The sequence below is a fragment of the Enoplosus armatus genome, chromosome 23, assembly GCF_043641665.1.
Source record: "Enoplosus armatus isolate fEnoArm2 chromosome 23, fEnoArm2.hap1, whole genome shotgun sequence".
Lineage (NCBI taxonomy): Eukaryota > Metazoa > Chordata > Actinopteri > Centrarchiformes > Enoplosidae > Enoplosus > Enoplosus armatus.
The window spans coordinates 10,672,776-10,695,632 of record NC_092202.1 but is presented as its reverse complement, the minus strand read 5'-3'; the positions used below and the strand labels follow the sequence as shown (position 1 = coordinate 10,695,632).

The following is a 22,857-nucleotide window of genomic DNA, read 5'->3' as shown; positions in this document are numbered from 1 at the left end:
AAAGTCGAGTTCCTTTACGCGATCCAAGAGCTGTCAAACACTACTATCCTCGGGTATCGTCCAGTGAGGGCTCGCCTCCTGGAAGGGACGCCTCTGGTTGGCTCGTGTGTTTGGCCGCGGGGCCGTCTCCTGCAACAACATCCACTTGGCCAGAGTTCAACCCACGTGGAAGGCTACAATAGCCCAAAGGTGGCTGCCCAGACCATTGTTTATGCAACAGCACACTACTGCCAGGTTAAAGGGAAAAGAGCAAGACAGTGGATTAATATGCAGGGCTCCAGCCTGCAACAGAGTTATGCTTTCTGTTAATCTCCCCTGTACAAATACAGCTTAGTCAGGCATTTTATTATCACACCGTACTTTTTTTGACTCTTGCATATGATATTTTTGTTAAGATTGTTTTTATCATCACAAAAAGGCAGGGAATTAACTTACACTAACTGTAAAGTATCGTTATTCCTTAGTAATATGCGAATGGTTACAGTTTAGTTGAACATGTTGCTATGTAAGAATCACGCTATTTATAAATATTATTTTGGAGGTAATGACTTCTGCTTGTAGATTGTGTTTCTTTTCTAGAAGACGCGGCACAATGATGCAGTGATACAAAATGGAAATCTTAACCAAAACCATTTAACATGAATGAAGTCTTAGCCAAACTAAATAGATTTTTACGCTGTTCTGTAACAGTTGAGGCCTGACTACAAACCCATGCATAAGTTAATGTAGCGCCTATCTTATTTCTCTACTAACCAGCAAGGTGAACCAAATCCATTACATCTTAGAAAGATGTGAAAAAAAAAAAAGAAAAGATCCACACAACAGCTGTTTGGTAAACATACCAAAGTAATTGTTCCAAATGCCTTACTTTAACACAGATTAAATGCAATTAGAGGCTGTTTATCTAACCACAACAAGTCTCTCTGCCAAAAGAAAAACCTCTGTCATTGTTTCTAGCAGTTCTGCTCAGAGGCATTACAGCAGGGAATAGGATGTTTTTTTCAAGAGTAGCTTCTTATGGAGAGGAAGGAACTTTTATACACAAACAAAGCATATGCTCATAGCATAGGGCAACTATAGGGACTGGAAAAAAACGGTTGGTTGGCTAAGGCAAGGGTCTTCTGAGGTGAATATGAAGAATTTAGGTCAGTGCAGCCGAGACATTTAACCAGCTCAAGCCGCAGCAGCCGGGGTGGAAATAGCACGGGAGGCCAGGGAGAGGGAAACCAGTGCGTCACAGCTCCCGGCCCGATTCCAGGCTCCCCCCGACGCAAACAAGAGCCATAACTTCCCTAATGATCCCACATCATGTACGCCTCGGACACGTTCCACCAATAGGGAGCGCTTCCTCTTCACCTTTGACCTCAAAGTGGGTGTTTCTACCTTTGACTCTGCATGAAGTTCAGAACATGTAGGCACGTTGCTAGTGTGGTGGGATGAATAGTTGGCAAAAAACTTCATCTGTGAGGTTTGAATGTCCCATTGTAAAAAAACAATCTTTAATCCAAGTATGCACAAAATCTTACTGCAACACTCCTAAAATCTGGGAAAATCCTATTTTAAGACCGAACAAATCTCTTAATATCTTAAACATTTGCCAAATCTTGATAATCTGAGCCCTCTCTTGCTTTCATTTTCAGCCTCCCTGTCGCACACAATTGCGCCGTGATTCAGGAGTCCAACGCCGCACACACTCACACACGCACACACACATTGTAAACAGTCTTTATTGAGACGTGAGTGCTTGTATAAACATAGCCAAGCCCTATTGAGGGTCCAGGGCTGGGTCGAACAATAAGAGGGGGAAAGTTGCTGGACGTTCCTCACAGACGGTGTGTACAAAATCCAATTATCAGAGCCACGGCATTAACATTCCAGCAGTCTGGCAGGTGACGGCTCCGTCTTTTCAGCCCCCCCTCCCCCCCACACACACACACACCACCAGCATGGGATAGAGTCGCCCAGCAGCACCTCGACAATACACACACACACACACACACGCAGCTTCAGCCCCCCCTTCTAAGATCCCCAAAGTATTGAGACATATATAGAGGAAAGAAGGCAAAGAGGGGGGAGCCGGCTGGGGGGAGTGGGGGGTCCACCAGCGACACTGGTCTTTTCTTCAGGAGATCAGCGAGACTGGCCTAGCAGGCAGTATCAGTCAATGGGGCATTCTTCTCCTCTCTGTCTCTGGGTGAGAATATGTTGATCGCTGATAACGTTGCTTTGATTGCCATAATGGGGAAACCACTTTTTGTTTTGAGCGTTTGCCTCCAAACAGTGCGCGCTTTGTCAGCCCGGGGTGATGTCCGTGGCATACAAGATGCCGATTAAAAAAAGGTTCAACGGTAAAACAAAAACAATGTTGTTGTTCTTGGCTACAGGGCGAGTTGATAATGGAGTAAAATAAAGTCTGCGCCTACGGGCCCCTCGGTGACAAAAAGCAATGCAACTAACCAAAGTTCAACCCTACATTCATTTAAAAACTTATAATACAATAAAAATTTAAAAAAATAAAAGTCGGTCTTATTTAATTATACCATTTAACTCCTGTAATTAGCCTCTGCACCTGTTTTTAGCATGAAACCCTCTGGTATCATGAACCAGGCCATCATGCATCATTAACAGTTGTTTTTTTCTTTGCATTACATACAGTATATATAGGCCTTATCACTACGAGATGTGGTGTACGTGAGAGGGTGCATGTGATATGCAACGCCTCTGCTTGGTGTCCTGCCCTGTACCCTTGTCAGGTCCTATATATAAATGTACATCTGGCCCCCATTCTGTTCTTTCCATCATGTCATCTTGCAGAGGGGGCTGTAAGAGATACAGTACATACAGTACAGTCCATGACGGTGAAGTAGGGCTGAACAAGAGACTATTTTCATTATGAGTGAATTATTTCTATAGTGGGAGTGTATGTTTTAACTTGACTATGTTTTTTTATTGCCTTTCTTTAATAAAGCGTTTTAAGAAACACCTCTTGAGAGTTTTCAGTTTTTACTCCACTTTTGGTTTCACCTGCCCTCTTTTCATAACTAACAGAAACTAAGAACTCTACTTTGTCCCCCAACAAAACTCCTTTTTTGTCATCGCCCCCCCAGCCCCCACCCCCCCACCCCCCGTGTTCCACTGTCCTCCCTCTGCGGTGAGATGGTAGTCAAGTGTCTTGTGGCTTTCTCCACCCTCACCAGAAGGCTTGCGCGCGGTTAATTATTCTTGGATGGCGGATGAAAAAAGTGAGTTCTTTCTTTCTTTCTTTTTTTCATTAGCTCAGCAGCGGTTTCCCATTCATAATAGTTGGCACTGGTTTCACGCTGCCTGCCAGAGATCACACCCCAACCATTTTCATTTTCCTTCATCCATTTGTTTCATTCATGTCATAGATTTGGCAGAGGCCCGCATCGTTTTCCTGATGGTCGTCGACCCTTCAACACCCTCCTTTTGAGTCTCAAACTCCCGTTTGTGGCTTTGTTTCGCATCAGAGTGAAGACTATGTGGAAACAACAATTCACACTGGTTTGCATCCAAGTGACTTTGTTTTGAAAATTACAGTGTTTCAGTTTTAGAATTATTAATTGTAATCTGAAACTGAACCGAAGACGCTTTAGCAAGGCCATGTAATGCACTGCTGACATGCTCTTGGATGGAGAGAAAGACTTCACACATTGAAACTTTTCCTGAGAAAGTGGATGGATATTATTTGTGTATGTGAGTAGCAGTGTTGGGATTAATCCAAAGTTAAAAAGAACCATTAAGTGAAGAGTGTGAGCTAAAGTCCCCCTGCCTTCATAGAGCATACTATCCTATAAGATTGCAGAGGCAGTGAATGCACTGTGTAAAGCACCCCACACTTGAAGTGCATTGCACAGTGCATTCAGCTATCTGAGGCCCCAAGAAACAGCAGTTCATCATCATACAACTACTGGAACTATGCCCACTGACAGGAAAGCTATATCACACATTCAAACACACTGCTCCCACCCACCTGCTCAGCAACCACTTTGCTAAATCTATCAACTGCAGCTGTGTGCATGTGTTTTAATGCATGCACACAAGCTGAATACACGTGAGCCCATACGCGCATATGAGCATCTCGAGTCCAAACACACAAATGTACCGTGCACACAGCCTGCAGATGCGCTGTGTTCTCTCAGGGCTGCAACCCAATCCCAGAGAACTCCAAAGTGTCAAATAAAACCCAGGCTCTTTAGCGTCAGGAACCAGGATTCCCAACATGAAAACAAACAAGATGGCTACCGTGTCTCCGACCCAAGCAGGCCTTGCGGTGTTCACCAGGTCTCATCTGAATGGAGTTAGAGGCTGGCTAACAGGAGTGCAGAGGAGAAGAGTCTCCTGGGGCAGTTGGCTCAGCAAGCGGGACCAGAGGATGGCTGCACCGTGGATTAGGGCCCCACAGTGGTCCATTGTTAATTGGGCGCCATGTGTGAAAGCTACAGAGAGATTAGTTTGTACAGCTGCTGCCATTTGTCATAACTGCCCTTAACAAGACACACATGGCAGCCCAAGTTACAGCCAGAGGTTTTACAGAAAAAGGGGAGAGAAAATGTCTGGTGAGCATAGTTTGCGAAACAGACCTGCATAAGCAGATGAAGATGTTCCTAGGAAACACCAAGCAGACTCAGCTGGAATCCCAAAAGAGATGATGAGTTTGAGTATTACTCATTTAGCCATCTGTAGGTCAACTAGGGTCATTATCATAACTGCACAAAAAATTATGTTAAGCCAGTAGAAATCACAGACCACAGGTTGCAAACAGTTTTGTGAAAACAATGAGGGAAGATCGACTATTACATCATGGCTCTTTTGGGTAAATCTCAAATTAGACAGATCTGTGTTTTATTAGAGAGGCAACAGTGGGACGCTGCAGGGCTAGTGACTGTTATAGCCTGATGACCTCTTGTTAGCCAAATATCTATGGTAATGCAGGCAGCACCATGAGGTTTAAGAGAGGGATGGTGGAGTAGAGTTATTTTTTGGTAAGAATCCGCAGTGTAATTGTGGGTTGTAGGTCTGTGCACATGTTGGAGGCCTAATTACAGTCTTGACTTGGTAAATCCGGAACAAGCTTTTAAAGCACTCTCACTTTCAATTTTGGTCCGACACGTGCAAGAGCACTGTTGTTATTGAGAAGTTGCGGTTCATTGAATCTAAATGCAGTCTTCTTAGCCGAAGTGCAGGTGAGCAATAATATGACGTGCGTGTGCAGTAAATTACTTCAAGGTTTTCTGCACGCACATGTATATGAGCGGATGAGTGTGAACATGTGTCCGCGTGTGTGCAATTTTTGTGTTTGCATATAACATTTTGGAAGGGATTTCTAAAAGTCAGTGCAGCTAAACTACCAGCTGGAGACTTGTGACAGTGGAGAGAACAAGCCAATTTGAGAAGAATTCAAGCTATCTGCAGCCAGATCATGCAGGCTTTCAGAAGGCACCATGGTAACAAGACCCGTTCGTTATAAAAATAACGGGCTTCATTAACCACCCTGTTAGTGCTGCAGCGGGCTTAACACCAGGGTCCAGACAGCACTGGACGAGCTTGTTCCTAACACAAGGAGCTGCGCAGCGGCCACACAGTTTCATTATTACTAAACCCATGGTTGAGAAATTATCCAAATATCTAAATTCACATCTAATAAAATGTTGTCATGGCAAAATGGAGTACTTACAGTAATTGAGGGTAGTTTATCTTTGTAGCAAAGTCTAAAATGTTCCTTCACAGAAATTAGCAACGGCCGAATTTTATTTTGGAGTTTCCGATTTACGTTTCTGGTTGTGCATGTTGTGTTTATGCAATTCCTAAATCTAATTCTCACATATTTATGTGGAAATCTCTAAAGAAATTAGGGAAAGGTGCATTTTTCGATTTTTCCTTTTTGTCATTGTACCAGTTTGCTGTTTTAATTACTTGATGTAAAGAGGCAGTATGAAAACCACATCTATCTGTCACAATGGAGGAAGTAGAAAATCTGTAACATCTGCAGTTTGGTGATCCTGAGATATGAGATTTTCATGTTGTTCCAACCAGCAAGGTGTCCATATTTCCTCTCCTGTCATTCCCTATATAAGGCTCACTTTAATCACATACAAAGATGCTGTCTTCCATAAAAGACTGCATGTTTATGTAAGTGCTAAAAATGTAAATGACTTATTTTCTTATTCTCCTTGCCTTTTCTGCTGTTCTATAACTTTTCTTACTGTATGAGTCAATAAAAACAACCATACTGGGGGTTGTATTGTTTATTACATTGAATATACGGCAGCTTCTGCTGATCGAGAGTTGGTTTCTAAATTTGTGAGCTTTTTGAGGTGAACCTGACATATGTGAGGGAGGAGTGGAAGCTCTTTGGCTAGCTTTGACAACTCAATGGGGCGCTGATGAATCCGTCCCAAGCAGGCCATTCCCAAGCCCCAGACGCCATATCCCCTCTTTGACCCGCTGCACTGACATTAGAAAGAAACCCTCTGGGGATTCGCCCCCCACCCCAAACAGCAACATGCCCACCCAAAAGTACATTTTGCAGAGCGCTGCGATGGCGGGCCTTTCTTTTTCTGTCCCGCTCAGGTCTTGTCGAGCCGTCACAGTGATGGGCCGTACTGTACTGCCAGACAAAGGAAGAGACAACCATCACTCTGGGCCACTGATCGGCCCTGTCTGGACTGAAAAGACTTTGATGGGGCAAAGCAGGGTGGGGGGTGCTGCACAGAGAAGTTAGTGTCTCCTGGGCAACCACTCTGATTGTCTGTCCCTGCTCAAAGTTCCCCATCACACCCCACCTACTACCCCTTCCCATTTTTTTCTTTCCTTCATTGGTTGTTCACAAGGCTCCTTCCTGGGTAAAGGGGACTGGCTTTTACATGAAAGTCTGGTACTTGAGAGTACTTTTCTCCTGGTGACTTGAAAGAATGTGAAGTCAAAAAACATATTCACATGAATTCTTCATTTTAGACCTCTGTTTCTCCTCTGTGAACCTTCTTATGCCTCTTTCCACTACAGACTCTGCTGTCTAACATGACCAGTGTAGGAGGCAGATGGGACAACAGTATGTTTTTCTAACAGTTGCGCTAGTATGATGGCAAAGAAGAGAGGGCAGCCATTGGATGGAGAAACTCAGGCAGCAGGGAGGGCCTGCTTTGTACGGCAGGACAGTGAGGTACAGTGTAGTGCCTGGGATAGGGGGTGAATGTACCCATTTGTCTTCATTTGGGAGGACCGGCAGACAGGGTGGGGGTGGGGAATCTATCCGGGAGGAGTGGGAGGTACCGGTCCTCCAGTCAAGTGGCCTCGGGGGGATTTGAAATGCATTTGGGGTCCTCCCCAAAAGCCTGGGAAAGTGTGGTGAAGCTGAGATCTTAACCATAGACTAATGACACAAACTGCAGTCCTTAACCAAGTGTAGCCAGAAACGCAAAACTGAGTCTCCTGCTGAAATACCCCCAAAAAAAGCCTTTTCAACACAATGCCCGTGCCTTAGAATGCCAAAGAAAGGGCTAGTCCCATTTTTTTGACGGATGCAACAGCGCAAACTGTGACACAAGCAAATTAAACACACTGCAGAAGAGCAAAAGAGGGAGTTGTAAATTTTGTGGAGAAAGAAGGCATCCACATTTCTCAGTGGCCTCTGCTCCGAGTTGCCTTGTTTCCATGGAGATTTATGTACACATGGCACACAAAAGAGGGCTAAGGAGGTAACACGGCCTGTTTAAGCCTTGAGGTATTTGCTCGAGCAAAACCCCGCTGCTAATAACACAAGCTTCATACTGAGCCAGGCAACCTGGCTGCACTGCACACAGGTTAGTGTTTGAGAAAGAGCAGGAGGGGAAAGAAGACAGAGGAAAGTCAGATGGAGATCACAAACAACCAAAGATCCTGGAGAGGGAGTGAAGACATTAAGGGAGGAAGAAAGTAAGCAAGAAAGATAGAAAAAAGACAGAAAGCAAGAGGGAAGAACGAAAGCAAAGACAGCGAGAAGCAAGGAAGAAAGAAAGAACACTGCAAAACATAAATAGCTCCCGGGTTAAGAGAAAAAGGATCGGGTAAGACATTTAGTGGGAAGCGGAAATCAATAAGGCAAGCGGTGAAGCTGGGAGGGAGTTCTAAGTGGATTAGATTGAGAGAATGTGTTCGATAGGTTATGGCTCTGAGAGAGAGGTAGCCAGACACCGCAGGCTCTATTGCATACTAATAAGGAAGCCAGAATGGAAGCTAAGCACAGGGTTGTGCAGTTCAGTCTGAAGAGTTTTTCTATATAGCTCTGGAGTCATTGGTTAAGGTTTTTCCCAGGATTTGTATTTTATGGTCTCGCTGATTTTGTTCTGAATGTTCACCGTTAAAATTCATGTCTAAGAATAAAATCCCACTCAACTTCCAAAAGAACCATTCGAGCAGCTTTTTCCTATTTTATCTCAAAAAGAAAACGTAAAATTAAGGGAGCTGAATAACTTGACTTAACCCCAAAAAAAGGAAGACAAACAGTAGTGTCCTTAACGCTGTCTGCTTACAACAACTTTTGTTTCACACTTCTGGCAAGAGCCCAGCCACCCTTTCTCTGGCCAAGTGCCTGGGCCTGGGACAGCTGTCATGGTCGGAGTCTCGGGCTTGAGGGAAAGCCAAGGAGTGAGAAAAGAAAAGAGACTGCGAGAGAGAAGGAGTGAGAGAGTCATTTGGCCAGGCAGCGTGCCGCAGGGGTGATTCCTGATGGCAGAGGAGGATAAGGGGATGAAGGGAGGGAGGGATAGATGTTGTGCTTAGTCACAGACCTCCACTGTGACCCAGAAGGTCAGGCCTCCGCACTGGCCGCCTGACCAAAGCCTCTGAGGCAGCCGGGCGGAAAACAAGATGCAAACAGCTACCCCACGCAGCGTGGTGAGCAGGCAGGCCAGTCTTGAAGATAGGAACCAGCCAGACTACGCAGCCTGAGGGATTGGAGAGGGGGGTGAGGAAGTGTGGGGAGTCAGTGGTACCTACTCCCCCTCACTTAGGCCAGTGAACCAAGGGACCACCAGCCAGACCAGAAGTAGTGGTGGGGGAGTAGAGACAGAAACAGTTGCCAAGAGACCACCGGTGATCCTGCGACCGCCGCAGTTTGACCCTGATTGAGAGGTCAACGGGGGGGGGGGGGGCTTCCGAGCAGCTCTCCCGCTTCCTCCCGACCAACACCCCCCCAGGCAAAAAGTCTTCCTCCTCCACGTGCCCTGGGCCTGCGACAGCACATTTTCACTGATCTGTTTTGCTCAATTAAACTTCAGAGGACACCCTGCCACATCTCTTTGCAAAGGTCACGACCCCAGGGCCAGAGGTTAAGTCTGGCGCTTGTAAAACAAGGTCTCCATTAACATGGCAGCATGTATTCAGGGGTAATCCGTCCATTTCCACAAACTATCATGACAGTGTGAAAAAAAAAAGTTGTGTTACTGATGGGTGAGGGGGAGTCAAGGTAATGATGTTTTATGGCTGTGTTAACTCTCAGCACTAGAGTAATGGGAAAGCTGCTTGACCTTGACTTCTTTAGTCTCCCATTGGACTACCTCAGTAATCCTTTTCTGTCACTGTTTGTGAAACGCACTGACAACTTTCAAAATCCCCAGAAGTCTTTGTAGGAATTTCCAATTTGTACCATTCCTACTTTATTCCACTTGAGCTACTGCTTGTCTAATTCATTGATCATTGAGGTACTTTAGAATATACAGCTTTCCACCACATTCTTCCATTGGATTGTTGAAGTATCTTCATCACGTAAAATTTTAAATTATTTTATTTCCATATTCTATTTATTGCAGATGTGTATTAAGAGCAAGACAATTAAATATGCAGAGCCAAGAACTTGTGAATACAATAACTACATTCCTACATTTGTTGAGGAAATAGTGATGAGCAGCAAAGCAAAACCAAATACAAACGAGGCCTGCAGTATTCTAACATGTCCTAACATGACGATTATCTACATGCCTTGTTACAACTATCCCATCAAGCTGTCAAACTGGATATGCAAAATATGAATCCAGGTGGGGAGAGGTGATGATTCACAGCAAAGAAGAAAAAGAATTTCACTTCTTGTTTTATCAGATAAAGATAAAACAGTCCATTGGAGTACAACAGCAGTGTGTGTGTGTGTGTGTGTGTGTGTGTGTGTGTGTGTGTGAGAGTGAGTGAGAAGCCAGGGCCCTGTATTGAACACGGCCTGCCAGTTGGCACAATGGATGCCACAACCCCCACTCCCAGCCCCCAGCCTACTTCCCAGCGGGCATTCATCTGGGCATGCACATGGGTGCTACAGCCCTGCCTGGCTAAACGCGTCTGTGCCCCAGAACAAGGGGGCTGAGTGCCCTCTCTAAATTCACCCAGCACACTCACTGCCAACCCGCCGACCTTTCTCAGGCAGCAGCCCACCGGAATCAAAAACAAACGCACTGTGAACTTATTGATTTTTCCCGCAAAAAAAATAACAAGAAAAAAATACTGTTGGGTAAATAACGTCAGTAACATATTTTATGTTATCCAATTATACAACAGCAGAAGTGAGCCGCTGCCAGGTAGCAGGACAGAGAGAACAGTATTAAAAGCACAGTCTGGACCCATTTTTTTTCCAGCAGTTCGCACAAATAGCTGATTCTGTTTCAGACAGAGCCGTTTGCTAGTTTCTTTGTGTTTGATTGTATGTTTGTTTGTTTCGTGCAGTTGCAGCAGAACAAAGGCAGCGGCTTCCATTCTGCCACTGTCAAAAAACTTTCCAACGTGCCCACTGCATTGCGGATGCCAACCAACGAATCAAAGGCATGCTGCAAACAGACAAAGAGGGTTTGATGCCAACCTCCAAACCTCTAACAACCATTACTGGTGATTTGCCTGCCTCCCTGGCACCGTGCAAAACAAAATGGCGCCGCACCACACGCTACCACAATATGGCTGCATTGTCTGGAGATGGGCACTGCTTAGTTACTTGAAGAAAAGGAAAAGACGCTTTAGCTCGCAAAAAACGAAACGAAAAAAAAAGCATGGCCGTCTCTGTGATCCCAGTAAAAGAATGCTATTTTGTATTCGCCAAAGTTTCAATCCACAGAAATGTTGAGGACAACGGTAAATAATCGCTCTGATCCGCAAAGCGATGTTGAATCCAAGTGAATTTAATTGTCTAGCGAAAGAGAACATGATGTTCACTATTTATTTCAAACACTAAAATGAATATTTTTGCCTGTAATTTGCTCTTCCACCACAGCGGACACTTTTTACTAAAATAATAACTGGCGAAACACCGTCCATTATGTACAATACAAGCACTAACGGTGCGTATTATGAAAAACCAGCACTAAAGAGCCATTCTCAAGTTGGTGCTGAACAGTTAAAAACGCAGCAGATGCAAACTAGAGAAGCGGTGGCATCCTACAAAAGATACAAAAGAGGGTCTGATGCCAACCCCGGTGCCAGTGGCAACCATTATTGTCTGTGTGCTGTGCCTTCTGCTTTCCCTGGCACTTATCAAACACAAAATGGCGCTCAGGGTTTGATGATAATGAGCTAGCCATACCACCATTTCCCCCTCAATAGCAAAGTATTGGTGGTTATTCTGTGTCGCTCCAATAGATTTAATACAGGGGAATTTCAACAGTACCATAGGGGGATTCCTATGGTGTCAGAGAAAGCTGTGAGAGACATGAATGACTGATATTTAATTATATACTGTAACAACCCTTTTTTGCAGGAGAAACAAAATGTCTTTTTGAAAGAGTTGTTAAAGGTGTTAGCCTGAAAAAAAATCTGGTGTACAAATAACAATACAAAATAGCTGTCTATCTAAACAATATTTTCTCCTGAACTTGCCTTACTGTTCCTCTTTTCCTTAAACTTAGTATGGAATATCAGATTCAAAAGAAATCTGATATTCCAAAAGAAATTCACAATTTGTTTATTCCAATTTACAGTTTGGAAGACGGATTATGCGCCGCAAAGCTGCTTTCCAAAAAGAATTCCAGTGATACATTTTGTCGTAAACTGTCAGTGTTGTCATCATCTCAAATGTTTCAGTAAATGCCAGTATTTTATTAGTGTGCGGCATTCTTTTCTCATTTCTTACTTTCTTCTTTTTTAGTAAATCAATAGGAAAAATACATTCTAATGATTAAATTCTGAAGAAAATGGTTTTAACAAAATGTGCATGTCGAGACCTATTCCAGTATCTGGCAACACTATTTTTCAACCTGTTATTTCCCTCTGTGCTGAAAAAACACGCACCAGTCAGTCTTCACATCGAGCATGTCACTGTGTCCACAGAAAGGCTAAAAGAAACCAGCTTTTCAGGAATTAAGAAAAGACAGAGGTTCCATTTCAGCACAAACAAACTGTCACTCACCACATGATTTATAACAGACGCATTATCACGTAAAAACTACCCACTTAAATATATAGCAAATATTAAAAAGGCCTAAAGTTTACTCAGTGCTAAAGTTTAAATGCGTTTATGTGATTATTACCTTTTTTAATGGTGGAATTCTACTGTGATTTTTATTGTCAACAGAAGCATTTTAAAATGATATGTGTTACATTATATAATGGGGACAATGTGGACAAAGGACTTTTTTTTTTTAACATAGTAATGACAGCCTCAGTTTTTAAAAATATGCGTTAATAAACACCAACACTGGAATAACAAGGGCTATTTAAGAATCCTGTGTTACTGGTAAACAGACTTATTATTAGAATAATATACTGCTGGTGGGTTAATTTTAATTGAACCAGTCTGTACTGCAACTTTCCACAAATGTCACTGCTTAATATCCAGACTAATAGAATCGTTGTGCAGTGTGTGTGTGTGTGTGTGTGTGTGTGTGTGTCCGTACGAGATAATACGCACCCTCTCCAAATTATAGTAACTGAATGATTACCAAACATGAGTAGGAGCTGCTGCTGGAGGACAGCAGAGCAGCGACACATTTAAAACATGCTCTAAACGTAATATTGATTACAGATTGTCTTTTTGTTTCATAATGAGCCGTACGTGAGCCATATAAAAATCCATGCTGCATATATACAGTACGGACAATCCATTTTCTGGTGTTTATTTGTCTGGCGAGTGTGGTGGTGATTTCTGCCAGCCTCAGCAAGGCTGCCAAAAAGTAACACATGTGACCCTTGACCTTGCAAAGCCATCATTCACACATGCGCGTTAGCTCACACACACAGTGAAACAAACACACACAGTATGAGCTTGAACCTACCTTGGTCCTGGACATAGTATGCTAGAAACAAGTCCAGCTCCTTGACCGATACTGTTATGTGGTGTGGCTGGACACAAAGTGCTGGGTTGGTGCAATGTGGAGACTTGACGAGGCGCTCCCCGTCTGTACTTTCCAGAGGGATGCCTTTGAAGAGGATGACCATCACCAGGTCCAGACGCCAAACTTTGTCAGCCTGCCGCAAACAGTCGATTCGGCGGATCTTGCCCTTCTGGTCTGGGTTGGATAGCACGCAGCACGGGTGCTTCTTGCCCGTCACGCTGAGGACAAAGTCCTCCCGGTACTCCTGCCGAATGTCCTTACGCAGCTTGGCCAGCAGCCTGGATGCCCACTTCTGCTTAACCTCGGGCTTCTCGCTCAGAAGCTCGTCCTTCACCGCACGCTCCTCGTCCTTGGACATCCGCTTCTCGTGCTTCTTGAAGTACTTGCGTTTTCTGGCCTGGAGGTTGAACCACGTGTAGGCGATGGCACGGACGTGAGGGAGAAGTGCCTCGATGAAGGGATGAAATTCATCCTGGAGCATCCAAAGGGACACAGTGAGGAGAGGGACGAGAGAGAGAGAAATGTAATCAGAAACTCATGTCATCAAACAGAAGAAATATGGGTTTAGTCAGCTACTAATCTGAGGCAGAAGGGAAGTCACACCACAAATAAACAATTCCTCTTAATCAGTCACATAACATCTTATTGACAGTTTCAACAGCTTTAAGTTGAGAAGTCTCTCTTCACACTGGTTTTACCATCCTAGATGTATCTGGGCATACTGCAGGTCTGACAAGGACATTCCACTGTTTATATCAACTGCCAGCATTACAATAGCACCAAGCCCGGTGACTGAATGCACTCGCGTCCCTGCTCTCATTTCCAGAGCATGCTCTAAGTGGGACTCCTGCGCTGCTGCTGCTGCTGCTGCTACAGGGAGCATGCGCCCCTCACGGTTGCATTTCTCTTATCAAACTATCCACATTCCAACGTGTACTTATCCCATGTTCACGAAGGATGGATGGATGGATAAGCTGGAGGGCAAAGTGGGGATGCAGGCCCCAAAAAATAGGAAGTTAAGGAGAGTCCCATTCTCCTGGCTCTCCATACAGACGGCCTCGTATACAGACTGCGTGTTCAAACTGCATTAAAAACACAGGCAGAGGAGAAAGGCGCCATACAAAACGAAGCAATTGTGTGCAAGGTATTTGTAAAGGTCCATTTGAAAGTTCATGCCAAATAATTTCAAGTGTTGAGGTAAACACACGGAATGACACTCGCCCAGCTTCATACCAAAAAACCTGGGGTTAGCCAGTGATATTAAAATCATGGCCTACTTTTAACACTTTCCATCTCTCTTTTAATTAAAAAGAAATGTGTGTTGAAACGTATTACTTTCTGATAAATTATCATAGACTTTATTATCATAAAATATTTTCAACGCTAATTTCACTATTTTCACATGGGTTTACTGTGTATTCTGCATTATGCTGCCGTACACATTATACCACATTATCTTTAATCAAAACTACTGCAAATATGAGTCAAAAAAAAAGAAACGTTTTTCAGTCCGCATTTGACAGAATTTCTATTGATCCTTACAACTAAAAAAGCTAAATCCCAACATTTCTAAAGCACCCCCCCCCCCTGCGGTTCACTGGCCTACGGGAAAATGACAATAATCTCTTAATGCTTGTTCTCTGTAGGTGAAGGAATGCACAAGATGGTGTGGATGATTTAGGAGTTATCAGAAAGTACAGCAGCTGCGAGTGACAAGTGGAAACATTAACTTATCTTTGTTTTAGGTCATTAAAATGTCAGTTTTAATAAGTATAAGCAGCCCACTTTTGAGCGGGCTTTTGAAGAGTTAAAACCACATATTGTTCTTTTAGTAGGCAGGCTGTAAGAAACCACAGAAACACTCTCCCTATCGGAGCCTGCCGCTGGTGCTCCTCTGAGAAGCCACGTTTCTGGACTGCACTTTCAGGCCAATAAACCTCTGCTCCCGTGTAGGAACGTCAAATTATAATCATTATTATACAGCAGGAATAAACATTTTATTCTCTGCGGATTGTAGTTTTGAAATATATTTTATTTACTACGCCTACTAAAGCTATCCATAGTCTTTTAGAGAGGTAAAAATAAATTAATAAAATAAATTCAGAACTCCTTTAAATGTCACCTCCTCACTATAATGTTGGCAATTAAACTGACAAAAGTAAGCAGTAAATGCTAGTAAATGTGCTCGGACAGCAACTGTGTCTGAAATCCTTTTCACTTCTGGTTTCCTGTTCAAAAAACACTTTTGCAAATTTCGTTATTTATTTATTTTTTTCAAGCAGGCTAAAGCCAAATGCTGTAAAGATAAATGACTTGGCCAGGGCCTGTGCAGTGCACTTCAGCTGGGGCCATAAAAGCACAATCCTCTTAAGTACAAACTAAACCACATCTCAGTCAATCACTTACTTATGCCAAGTAAAATATAAACAGTAAAACTGAGTCAGCCAAAACAGCCAGTCTCTCTGTCCAAAAAGGCTGAATCAACCTTATCACGCGTTTGATCTTCCTACAGTGAAAGTGGCTTTATCTTCTTCCAGCTTCACTTCCCTAAAGTATAGGGGGGTATCACTCTAAATAAAAATATACACGTGGAAAAAAATACAAACACAGCTCAGGCGAGGCTGGGGAGTGTGTGTGAGGTTACTGGAGGATGCAAATAACCTAATTAAACCTGAGAGAAAATGAGCATACGTATACCAGTTATACAGGATTATCAAGATAACAGCCTCGGATTGCTATGTTTAAAAAATCCTCTTTACGCATAACTTTACGCACACGAAGAACGCACACAGATTGGCACGTTTTAGGCGCCTACAAGACTATTTCGTGGGGTTTTTTTTCGTTGGAATCTAAGATCTCGAAAGTAAAAAAAAACAAAAAAAAACACGAGCATTTTGGATCAACAGCTTCAATTCTGGTTAGTTCTAACGCTATATTTTCACTTGCAAGGCAAAACTTAATTGCTGTTATGAATTATGAAAGCATTTCCCAAGCAGAGCTGAAACTGCACGGCCCTGATGCATGCACACAACTTTCAAATGCCTGGCCACTGTCGGTAACAATCTTACTGCAAATGCGCAAATCATAGCGATTCAATGTATTATTATTATTTTTTTAAAAAGAAAAGAAAAAAGACACAAATACCTGAGTGAGACAAATTGGAGAATACATGGCGAGACGGCTACACAAAAAGTGACGGTACTTGGACTGATTCCTCTGGTCACTTTTATCGCGCCATTCCAGGACCGATGTGCACCGTGCGAGACTGTGGAGCAGCTATCCGCGTGAGTCAGTTAACGAGGTTATCCAAGAACATCCATGAATTGTTGCGATCCAAAAGATTGTCGTCTCCGCCGAGGAGAGGGGAGATTTTACGCAGGAGATTGTTTTTGTTGTTGTTGGGTTCTTTTTTTGTTTTTTTTTTAAGTTGCACAGTAAGCACATGCAGATTCTACTCGTAGAGCCGGTGCAAACGGGGTCTGCTGCGTCCTCCTCCTCTACCACCACCACCACCACCAACACGGGCTCTTTGCGCGTCTCGCTGCTGTGATATGTCGCTCATAAAAGCATTGTGGGGAGCTTCAGAGGGCGCCGAGTGTGTGATGTTCACCCCTGCTTTAACCAAACTTGATATGAAATCGACCGGTGCACCTTCGGTCCTGCGCGATTCCAGCAAATCAGACCCAACTTTTTTTTTTTCACCCACGTAATTACACAGTCACACTCCTCCTCCTCCTCCTCCTCCTCCTCCTCCAAACACACAACCCCTATCCACCATCCAGCACCTTCTTCTCCTCCTCGGCTATCTGAAAACACAGCTCACAATTCATTTAGCCCCCTCACTCCAGCAGATTGTTTTTTATTAGCTTCGGGGACTTTGGACCACAACCTCGGTCACATACAGGCGGAAAAGGAGCATTTCCCTCCGCAGCACTGGCACCCTTTTACCCCCCCGAGCTCCGTGTCAACAACATGCAGCTTTGCTCCTTTTCCAGCTTCGATCATTCAACGCAGCGTCCGCGGTCCGCAGGACAAATAACGAACTTTCGATCTCTTTGGTTTGCCAGTCACATTAAATTCGCGTTAAAATGTCCATTAAAAGTTCAATAATCAATAATCAATACATCTTGATAAGATAAATAGTACCTAAGACAGAAGATAAGGGACATTTTATGAAAACACTTGCAAAAATACAGGGTCTCTTGAAGACCAGGATAAACACGCATTCATTTTATTGTTTACTGCAGAATTAGCCCGACAGATTACAATGACACCTAGCTTGAAAGTGTGACACGTTATAATTAGTTTATAGAGGAAATTGCTTTAAATTGGATTTTTAAAATGTCATTTTATACGCCGAATAACTCCACGTGAACACCTGAGCAACTTCTTTTTCTTTTTAAAGTTGTTAAACGCTCATGTATGTCGTAACATTGTGGTAATGCTGAAAGGACTGGAAGTTAAACCTTTTGTGACTTTGTTTCTGCGGTGTGTGTGTGTGTGTGTGTGTCCTACAGAGCTGTCAGCGGTCCACATAGAGTTCATTTGCCAAATTAAGGGGAATGGGATGTTAACATAGGCTGCCGGAGAACCTGTGCCAAGTTTAGTACACATTTTTGGCCCGCCCGTGCCAGTGTTGTGGTCCGTGTTAAGTTAACCCTCTTCTCCACATTTCTCAATCGCCGCGAGGACAGGACATATAACAAAACAATGTTATCACAAACGGCAGCATCACAACATTTGAAAGCAATAATAATCCACGTTCACGTACCATCGCACTGTACTGCATGGATTAATGGGGAATCCTGGAGCCTGGTTGAAAAACACAAGCCGGTTGCTTCACATTTCTCACGTTCAACTTTGTGCTTTGGAGGGCTTTCTCTTGCAGTGCTCGCAAAAAAAAGTCAACACCGGAAGACAATTCTTTGCAGATAGCGGTGAACAGAAGTTTGGAGCACCTCGCGTTTTTTTTTTCTCTTTTTTTCTTGTCTTCCTTCCTCTTCAAGTCTTACTTTTTTGGATCGTTTTTTGGGGTTGTTCAGTGAAGTTGAACGCGATCCAGAAGAGGCTGAGTTTTCAGCACTGGGCTGGTCTCCGCCTTCACTTTCACTGTCTGACTGACTGCCGCCCTCCGGCTCTCAGCAGTAACTGTCAAGTCGGATATAATGTGAACAAGACAACTTCCGGTACAGCTTTTCCAAATAAAACCCTTAATTACAGAAACAGCTTGAGCAATTTCTCTGTTAGCTAATAGGTCTATTCACAGACACATGCATACAATGCCAATTAAGGTGGAAATTATGTGTAATCGATGGAAGATGGACAAACAATTATTCTAACATATTTTTTTCATTGCTCAGTAAGAAATCATGCCACTGTCCGATGCAAACCATGTATCTAAAAACTGTCAAGCTTCCATGGAATTAGATTAACGGCAATTGTTTTAGCTTACAACTAAAAAGATCACTAAATATCACGAAAAATGGAGATAGTCAATGGTTTCCATGAATAGCGTAGCTAAATTAAATGTTTGCGTTGTAATGTTGTTTCTTAACGCAGCTACCATAAACTATAAAGTTATAGTAGCTATGAGGATGTTAATGTTGTTAATACTGTAAAAGGTGCAATAACTCAGGTTAACCCTCGGTTCGGCTATGAAACAGTACACACTTTTTCACCTCACAACGTGACAATTTCCACCTCTTACTTTGAAAGTAAAACCTCCCATTTCCCAGTGACCATCTCAGTGTTCCTCTGTAACTTGACGCAGCTCAGTTTTGTAATAGTGTTTGCATTCTTGCCTCTCATTGGTCAGGAGCACTGGCCCCGGGTCTCTCTACCCTGGGCCCCTCACTTCCGCTCCTCTGACGTGCTGTTTGGGGCTTGACAGAGCCGCTGCTGGACGGTCAAACCTGTGTAGCGATGCGGTCAGTGACTGATGGTGGAAATCACTACACTGCAGTAATCAGGCCTACTGCTTTACAACATGCAGTCATGGAAATGAGATGATTATGCACAGTATTATTAGGCCCATTATTAAGCTATTATTATTTGCAGTTATTGGAGGAGGACTGGCAGTAGTAACATCTAGCACTGCCAATTGCAATTTACGAGTCATGTAGCTGCAAAACATGTTCACATGGGCCCTATAAAGTATGGTAATTACTGTGATTTTTAAATACCATGAGCCCTAAATTATCCCTATATTATGTTGCTTATTTTACTCTTAAGAGTGTTGGACGATCATAAAATTGCCATTTCCTCAATCAATAAAATATTAGCAACAAAAATACAGTGATATATTGTACAGTAATATAACCCTAATGTAATAGTATTGTAATGTGTCAGTGCTGTTGTGGTGCTCATTAAGTAATAAGTGTAGCAGTAGTGCGACAGTAATAACAGTGATGGCAGCGGTGTTAAGTAGTGTTGTAATAGTAGCAGTTTCAGTGTGAGTACTGTAGGAGAGTAGTAATGGTGCAATGTTTCCAATGTTTCCATACAAAGAGTAACCTTGTATTGATTAATCATTCACTGGATGCTCATTACTGTATGTCAGCAGCGGGCAGTGTGGCTGTCTGATTTGAATGGGTAGTCTGACAATATATTTTACCGCTCTCTCATCACTGTTATCATGATATTAATACAGTATTCACACCATTCAAAATGTCAGTGTGGTCATGGGTCCAGTATCAACATCCCACACACAATGACCGCTTCAAGGCCAAGTTCAGGTAGACACTGCTGGCGTGTCGATTCATACTGTGGCAGCCTTGAAGCAAAGCTATTTGTTGGGTTGAGGCCGAATAGATCTTGTCCTTTTGTTTGTTACGCCTTTAATAACACTCCTTTAGAATGGAAATTTCAGACACACTTAATACATTTTGGAACACATTATCCAGTATTTTTTTCCAAGAATGTTTTACTTCCAGATTTTGTTCTTTTTAAGTCTTAATCTCTGTTAATGGTGAGATACCACGAAAGGCTGGATCATCATCACATACCCTGACTCCATACTCTCTCTGCCTCCATTTATCCAGCATCATATCTTGCCAGTCTTCTGGTGCACATGGCAGGAGCCTTCACAGATGAATCCCTCTGAATGTGGACCTACCGCCCCCATGTGGCCACAAAGACAACTGCTAGTTGCTTGTTTGGGACCCACTGGAGAATTAAAACCGAGGTCCTGTGTGTTCTTGTAGCTCTAATTTTAAAAGGTAGGGATGTTTCAGTGGCATTTAAGCAATTCACAATACAAGTTATACACAAGCCTTGTTGAGTACAAACATTCATAGTAGGGTTAGGGTCAGGGTTAGCACATGTGTTACTTATAACTTTATGGCTCTGTTCTGTTCAAGTGTCCCAGTAAGCCATGACAGTGTGACAGTGAGCCAGCATGCATAATACCAGTGTCTTTGTTATACCATTAGGTGGCGATATACCACTGTTGTTACTGTAGTGACCACCTGTGTCATCTGGTTACAATCTGGTACTATTTATTATATCAATATGCTTAACATTTACCTTAATGACCCAAAATAAAGACAGGTCAGAGAGAACAAAATATGATTTTGATTCTGTAAAATTCACATATTTTGATGTGGCATCCAAACAAGCTGCAATGTAAAGCTAACCATATATACAGTATGATGTGAATATACATGTCTTCGTCCATTAAGGTTGGATTGTTAACTCAGGAGCAGTGCTGGAGGTACTTCACTGTGTGATCAGACCAATTGCACCATTTCCTATGGGCTTTTCACAACAGCTATAAGTAACTTTTCATGACAAGACAGCAGGTCAGCTGATCTCTAATAAAATCCCTCAATATTCTAACCTTTAAGATGAACTTTTAATTAAATGCTATTCCTGACTATGGCATACTCATCATCGTGCTCTGTCCCTGCGTGCTGAAATTGCTCTTAAAGTCCCTCCTGAATTCTTACGGCTCTTTCTTTGTTTGAACTTGCAGATGTGAGAGTTGAAGCTGATTCTATTTTATTCTTCCTTTAAAACAGCCTCAGATAAATGCATAAAATGTTGCAGTAGCAAGTGCAAAAAATGTCGTTTGAAGAAAGCACATTTAAAACATGTAAATGAATATCACTCAAATAAAATTCCCACATTGTTAAAGTGTAACATAATATGTATATCCCGGCATATGATTGAAAACAGGATAGAATACGTGCAGCAAGCAACACCAGCAGCATGCCCTGAGCAGAAAGGGTCACTTCTCTCAGCTCATATGCGTTGGGACAGACAAACAAACCTCAACTTAAACCCTGGTGACGGAGCATAATAAAAGCTCGCCTGTAGTCGGACGAGTAAATAAATATTCAGAGAGAAATGTCTTCAGCATGGGAAAGGCGCGGGTTGGACAAGGGCTCTTTGTCCCACACTATCAAATTAACGCTGCAGAGGGTGCACAGAGAGGTGCACTTGAGGAAGGCTCTTCCACTGAAGGGAGGATAAATACTTTAGTTGTTCATCTCTGAGAAAATAACATCATTCATTTTTAAAGCCCTTTTTGATCACTCCTGGCCTTCAAAATCTTTGATTCTTTGCAGCCAAATTGAGGAGCAGTTCAATGCAGTTCAATGATCGAAGTTACAACTGCTGGCCTTGAAGATCACATTCATTCGGAAATGAATGTCAGTGTCAAGGATGCTCTAGAAAATATTTCTCAAATAGAAAAAAAACATCTTTGCTCAAAGGCACATAGCACACAACAAACTGATTAGAGACATAAACCTGTCATATCAAATAACCTTCTCCACAATATCCCTCACCACAACTCTCATAAGCAATACATATAAATGGTGGTAGCACAGGTAATTCAATTTTAATAATGTAACCAGCAGACATATTTGCCCAAATAATGTCTTAAGTCAACTGTGGCATCATAAAAATTTAGACAGGTTATTACAAGGAATGTTAGCCTTTTATTCAAGTTGATTTTGCTTGATAGTGATTTAAAGTGATTCAAGAGGAAGAAGTCAAGACAAAAGAGTTCCACTTACCATCCACCACGTCCTAGCTGACATGTCATAACAAAGCTGCCATTTAATGGACCTTTCTGTCAGTTTCCCAGCCATCACTGTGCTCCCCGGACGCAGCCTGCTGGAAGACAAGACACCTAATCAAAGGGGCATCAGCGGAGGCATGCTGTGCCACATGTAGGCCAGTCCCTGACAACGCTGCATTATGGGAAAGAAAAAAAAAATCAGCGACAACTTCCAGTGACCGGTGACTTGAACCTGAATGTGGTAATTACAAGAGCCATGACCCTGCAGCCCTCACCATCCCCCTCCTACACCAACCTCCTTGCCCCCCCCTCCCCATCTCTTACACTTGTTCTACAAAGTGCTGGAAGTTAGAAATGAGATGGTGAATGAATTACAACAAGCTGGAAACAAATATGGAGCCAGAAACTGCAACAATTATGATAATTTAGATGGATCTGATGGACTTTATAAGAAAAAAAATCCAAACAAAACAGTAAGGAATTTAAGGTTTTTCTGCTGAAAAATGTAATGCAAACATCTACAGAAATACATTT

The 22,857-nt window shown here is 42.9% G+C and overlaps 1 protein-coding gene across 11 annotated transcripts in view; it reads right to left on the bottom strand.

The window, feature by feature from the left end:
* LOC139305601 (nuclear factor 1 B-type-like) overlaps positions 1 to 18,191 on the bottom strand; it is a 59,761-nt gene extending 41,570 nt beyond the window's left edge. For 7 of the 11 annotated variants that reach the window (XM_070929491.1, XM_070929492.1, XM_070929497.1 and 4 more), the window contains exons 1-2: positions 16,443 to 16,487; positions 13,239 to 13,770 (exon numbers count right to left, since the gene is read on the bottom strand). In XM_070929491.1, coding sequence (XP_070785592.1) covers positions 13,239 to 13,770; positions 16,443 to 16,469 — 559 coding nt within the window. In that variant the 5' untranslated portion in view covers positions 16,470 to 16,487. Of the gene's footprint in view, positions 1 to 13,238; positions 13,771 to 16,442; positions 16,488 to 18,069 lie in introns of those variants that run through there. The other 4 variants (XM_070929494.1, XM_070929495.1, XM_070929500.1 and 1 more) reach the window with 2 other exon arrangements.
* Positions 18,192 to 22,857: the final 4,666 nt, after the last annotated feature.